We start from the raw sequence: 4350 nt of genomic DNA, 5'->3' as shown, positions 1-4350 counted from the left end.
GAGTTTGTGGCACGAGCACGACCCAAGAGAAACCTCCAACGCAGTTCAAGGCAACGAATGCAGGGAAACTGCGAGCACAGACGCAGAGGGCGGGCGCCTCTCACCGCATTCGCCACCACACGCTGCCTCACACTACTCCACACAGGCACACACTGACAGATGCGCGCCACTGAATAGGCGAACACGCACCGACGCCGCCCTTGCCGCGACGGTGACAGCAGGTGCGGTCCTTCGCCGCAGCAGAAGCCTCCGAACCGTGGCAGGGAAAAGACGCCCGCGGTGGTCGAGGACGCTTCTTCTTCTTCAGTGCTGCCTCACAAGCTCCCAAAGGAAGTTTCTAGAAGCCCATTGATCCAGAGAAGTAAAGGATGAAAGCGGCCCTCTATTATCAACGCAGCGTCCAATAGAAAAAAAAACTCCGGCAGAACCTTCCAAGACGAGGAGGCAGAATGAAACGCACTCGGATAACGCTTCACACGCTGGTAGCATCCAAGAGGCACACATCTCCTCGTCGCGGCCCCATTTTGGGCGTCGCGGAAGAAGGGCTTTAGATGCGCCATTGGGGCGGCGAAGATCTCACCTCAAGCTGCGGCGCCAGTTGCGTTGGGCACATGCCAAAAGGAACATCACTTACTTCCTCCCCCGAAGAGCAACGAGAAGGGAAAAGAAAAACAAACAATAATAATAATAATGGGAAGCGCAGCCAAAGTGGGGGGTGACTGCGTTTATATAACTCGTGCGTGGGCCCGTTGCACGCGCCAAGAGGCAGCGGAATGGGGATGACAGAAGCAGTCCATTTTAAACCGCGTCCCCCCTTTGGATGCGGCCCTTTTCCCAAATTCCTACACACACAGAAAGAGAGGGAGAGAGGGCGCGCAGTCTTGTCCCGTGTGCCCGTCATCCCCCAAATGCGGTGAAATTTACCCAACCCGCCCAGACACACACCAGCAGCAAAAAAAAAAAGAATTGCCACACAAAGGCGTTCCGGAATGACTGGGCCCTCGCCGTGAACTCACGCAGAGGGAGTCTTTCAGACGCCTCAGCAGCCGCCGCGTGGAATTAACAGCAACAGACGCAGCGGTGGCAGGAAGTGAACGCGCGTGGGTGAGGAGGCAACACAACAGAAACGAAAACCCCCTTCGCGTCGTCTTCCAGGCGCGTTCTCGCAGGGAGACAACTCAATCCACATGTAAAACGGCCCCAAAAAACGTCAAGAAACACTCTCCCATTTTATGTACGCTCATCTGGGGCACGCACTAGGCCCCCGCAATTTTCTGCCTTTTTTGCTGTCCGGCAAACACGTGCCTGTTTCTTTCCCTTCCCCAGAGAAAACTACTTCGTATTATTCCTTTTAATTTCACCAGTTGCGTTGTTTTCACTTTCCCCCATTCGTTATTTTCCCGCCCACGCTACGAGAATGGCTTCGTTTGCATCCTCCACATACATATATTTACGGCGCCCTCTTGTGAGTCCAACACGTACGGGGCAGCGGGAAAAAAATAAAAATAACAACAGTTCCGTCTTATTTATTTCTACCGCACGTGGTGCGACGACACGCCCCCCTTGCGCCTTTTGACCACACCGCCCTTGACGCGCTCGTTACAATTTGCAACTTTTCCCTCTGGATGCCTTTTTGTTTTCTTCACCACCGGAGTCACGGCAGCCCTCACGCCGCAACGCCAGTCGCCGCACATCGGCCTTTGCACAAACAGGTCGAGGGAGGATAAAATATGTTTGCTCCCGCCCTCCCTCTTTTTCTCACGCAAAACAGTCCCAACTTCCTTACATGAGGGCGATGCCAAAAAGAAGGGAAGAACAATACAAAAACAGAAACAAAAACAAAACGACCTCGCTGATTGCTGACTTATTTTTTTACTTTTTAAGCCGTCCCCCAACGCTCCCTATAAACAGGGGCAGCCGAAGAAAAAAGAGCGATAAAAATCAAAATAGAAGGCACAATAAAGGCACAACAAACGCGTATAATACACAACAAAGACGGAAATTAAAAAGCAAAAAAAAAGACTGCTAGAGAGGGCTCAGAGGACTGTGGCGCCTTGCGTGCTGCCAGCCACTGCCGCACATGCCGCCTCCCCTTGCAAGTGTGTTCGGCAGCGGGAGCGCCCACTGCCAGACGGCGGGATCGGCCGCGGAGTGAGCGGCCAAAGCAGCGCTGCACCGGCACCGTAAATGTCCCTCACTTTGTCGCCGAGCATGCATCGTGCAAACCGTTCAATTTGAAATGGGCCAGCGATACACACACACACATGCGCCAGAAGAAGTGCGTCAGCCGCAGACCGTGACGCGAGCAAAAGGCACCGCAGCGATCAGAATGACGAAAACACAGACGAGGATGAGGAAAACTGTGTTTGCGACACTTCTCTCCCAAAGAGTCATCGAACGGTCTTCCGGCACAGCTGCCGAAGCCACTCCATTTCACGGTGCACCGAGCACAGGGAACCACCCAGCAGAGAGACCGACGCACGCAAAGACAAATGTGCGGTGTCGGCCCATCGCAAAGGCACGTCCTCACTCCACAGCGCGGTCCGCCAATTCCTTCGCGTGCCTTCCTCGCGCCCTCCCATTGGGCTGTGCCTCGGGCACATCGCCGGCAACTGGCCCCTTAGACGAGGCGTTTTTGCGAAGTGGCATGTCGCGGCGCCAGACGGTGGTCACGCCATCCACCAATAAAAATGAAAAGTGCCGTTGCCGCAAAGGAAGAAGTAAAATCCAGCACGCACCGCCGCCGAGGCAACGCCTTCCAGCTGCGGCCCTGACCCCACAAGGAGCACTCCCCGCAGGAATCGAGGAACGAGAATTTGCCAAAGCAGCCAACCGGCCCCAAGATCCCCCCAGGTCGGGTTTTTGCGGGAATAGCGTGCATTACAACAGTAACCGGCAGCGCGGTGCAAAGGCGCACACCGCCGAAAACAAAAAAAAACAGGAACCGCAAACACGTACACGCCGGCAAAATACACTACTTTGTGTGTGTGGAGTCCATGAGTGGGAAGCTCATTGATGGAAAAGCTTCTCCCAAAAACAAACAAACCGGCCGCAGTCGCGGCGCTGGTCCAAGTAAAAACCGAAGGCTGCGAGAACAGTCAGAGTCATCAAGGCAGCGCCTCCCACTAGTGCACGCCCCAATTGATACAGGGTCACCTTCGCGTGCAGCTACCACGTTTCGACGCTAACGCCAACAGACTCCTGGCGGCTGCTGCCGCCAAAATAAGCGGCGCACCCACAGCAATCACGCCCGCCAAAAGGCGGCGTTGAGGGTGGAGTTGAGTACTCACTTTTCCCAACATCCGGAAGACATGCACGGGAATCTTGAACAGCCCCACAGCTCATCGTGTGTGTCCGAGCATTCTACCCAAAAGTTGTGCCGAAAGCGGGGCCAGGTTATTTGTCACGATGCAGCCGCACACACTCAGCAAGGCTAACCGGCACGGAGATGTTGAACTGTAACACCGTTGGAAAGCGGCGCACTGCAATCCTCGCCATGCTTGTCGCAATTGAAACCATTACGCACGACTTCTGCAGAGAGGTTGAGGGTTTGCGGGACGTTGAGCTCCAGTAAAGCCCTCCACAACAACCGGCGTGTGCTGGGTTGTGCCAACTAAAGGCCCCCCGAAGCCCCATCAGGGCAAGCAACCCCTCCACCTTTTCCAGTGAATCCTTCAAAGCAGCAGAGCCTTCAAATTTCAGGTGAACGCCGCTGGCAAATGGCAACCCCAGGCGCAGTGTTGGACCTGCACGCATTGAGGCATTGGCCCGCACGCCAAGGAAAGCCGGCGCCTCGTGAATGGCCTTCACAAGGTGCCACGCAGCAACGGCAGACCGCCCAGCGGTGCGGCTCCCCTCAACCAGAGGCGGGGGCGGTGCGGGCGGGTAGTCTGTTTGTTTTTAGGTTCCCCCCACCAAAAAAAAAGGAGGTAAGCCCGTGACGCAGGCGCCTTGTGGCACCCGATCCCCAATCGCACCTCTGAGGCCGTCCAAGAGCATTTGCACAACTGCGTCCGGCGGGTTGTGGTGCCAGGCGCTGCACAGAAACATAGAAAATACGCTCACCCAAGACGGCGCCGGTGCCGTGGCACGTGTCCCCCACAGACTTGGCAGTTGCGAGGTGCATGGGCGGCAGCTGTGCGTGGCCAAACAGCCGGGGGGCTCGCGAGGAGGAGGGGCCCAAGCCCACAGAGTGTTTGACGTCAGCCGGCCCTGTTGCCGCCGCATCCGTCACGATGGACCCCCGAAGCAAAAACAAAAGCAAAAAGGCGTATAGGGCAGGTGGCCTCACAAAACGGTGTGCATTACCCGCAGGGGCGGATGCATCTGCCTCATCTCCCACTGGACGTC

The 4350-nt window shown here is 56.1% G+C and overlaps 2 protein-coding genes across 2 annotated transcripts, besides 1 other annotated feature; both read right to left on the bottom strand.

Annotated features, from left to right (window-relative positions):
• Positions 1-1811: 1811 nt before the first annotated feature.
• Positions 1812-1844: a microsatellite.
• A 1552-nt stretch (positions 1845-3396) lies between these two features.
• On the bottom strand, positions 3397-3756 carry Tco025E_09241 (uncharacterized protein; the record flags this gene model as incomplete). Its single annotated transcript, XM_029376063.1, has 1 exon — positions 3397-3756. One exon carries the CDS (start codon positions 3754-3756, stop codon positions 3397-3399), a length of 360 nt encoding a protein of 119 aa, XP_029223822.1.
• Positions 3757-3856: 100 nt separating this feature from the next.
• Tco025E_09240 (uncharacterized protein) lies at positions 3857-4350 on the bottom strand (the record flags this gene model as incomplete). Its single annotated transcript, XM_029376062.1, has 1 exon — positions 3857-4350. A coding segment is annotated over one exon (494 nt), but the record flags the coding sequence as incomplete, so codon positions are not given.

The sequence above is a fragment of the Trypanosoma conorhini genome (genome assembly GCF_003719485.1).
Source record: "Trypanosoma conorhini strain 025E chromosome Unknown Tco_14.4_contig_01033, whole genome shotgun sequence".
Taxonomy (NCBI): domain Eukaryota; phylum Euglenozoa; class Kinetoplastea; order Trypanosomatida; family Trypanosomatidae; genus Trypanosoma; species Trypanosoma conorhini.
This window is presented reverse-complemented; position numbering and strand designations above follow the sequence as displayed.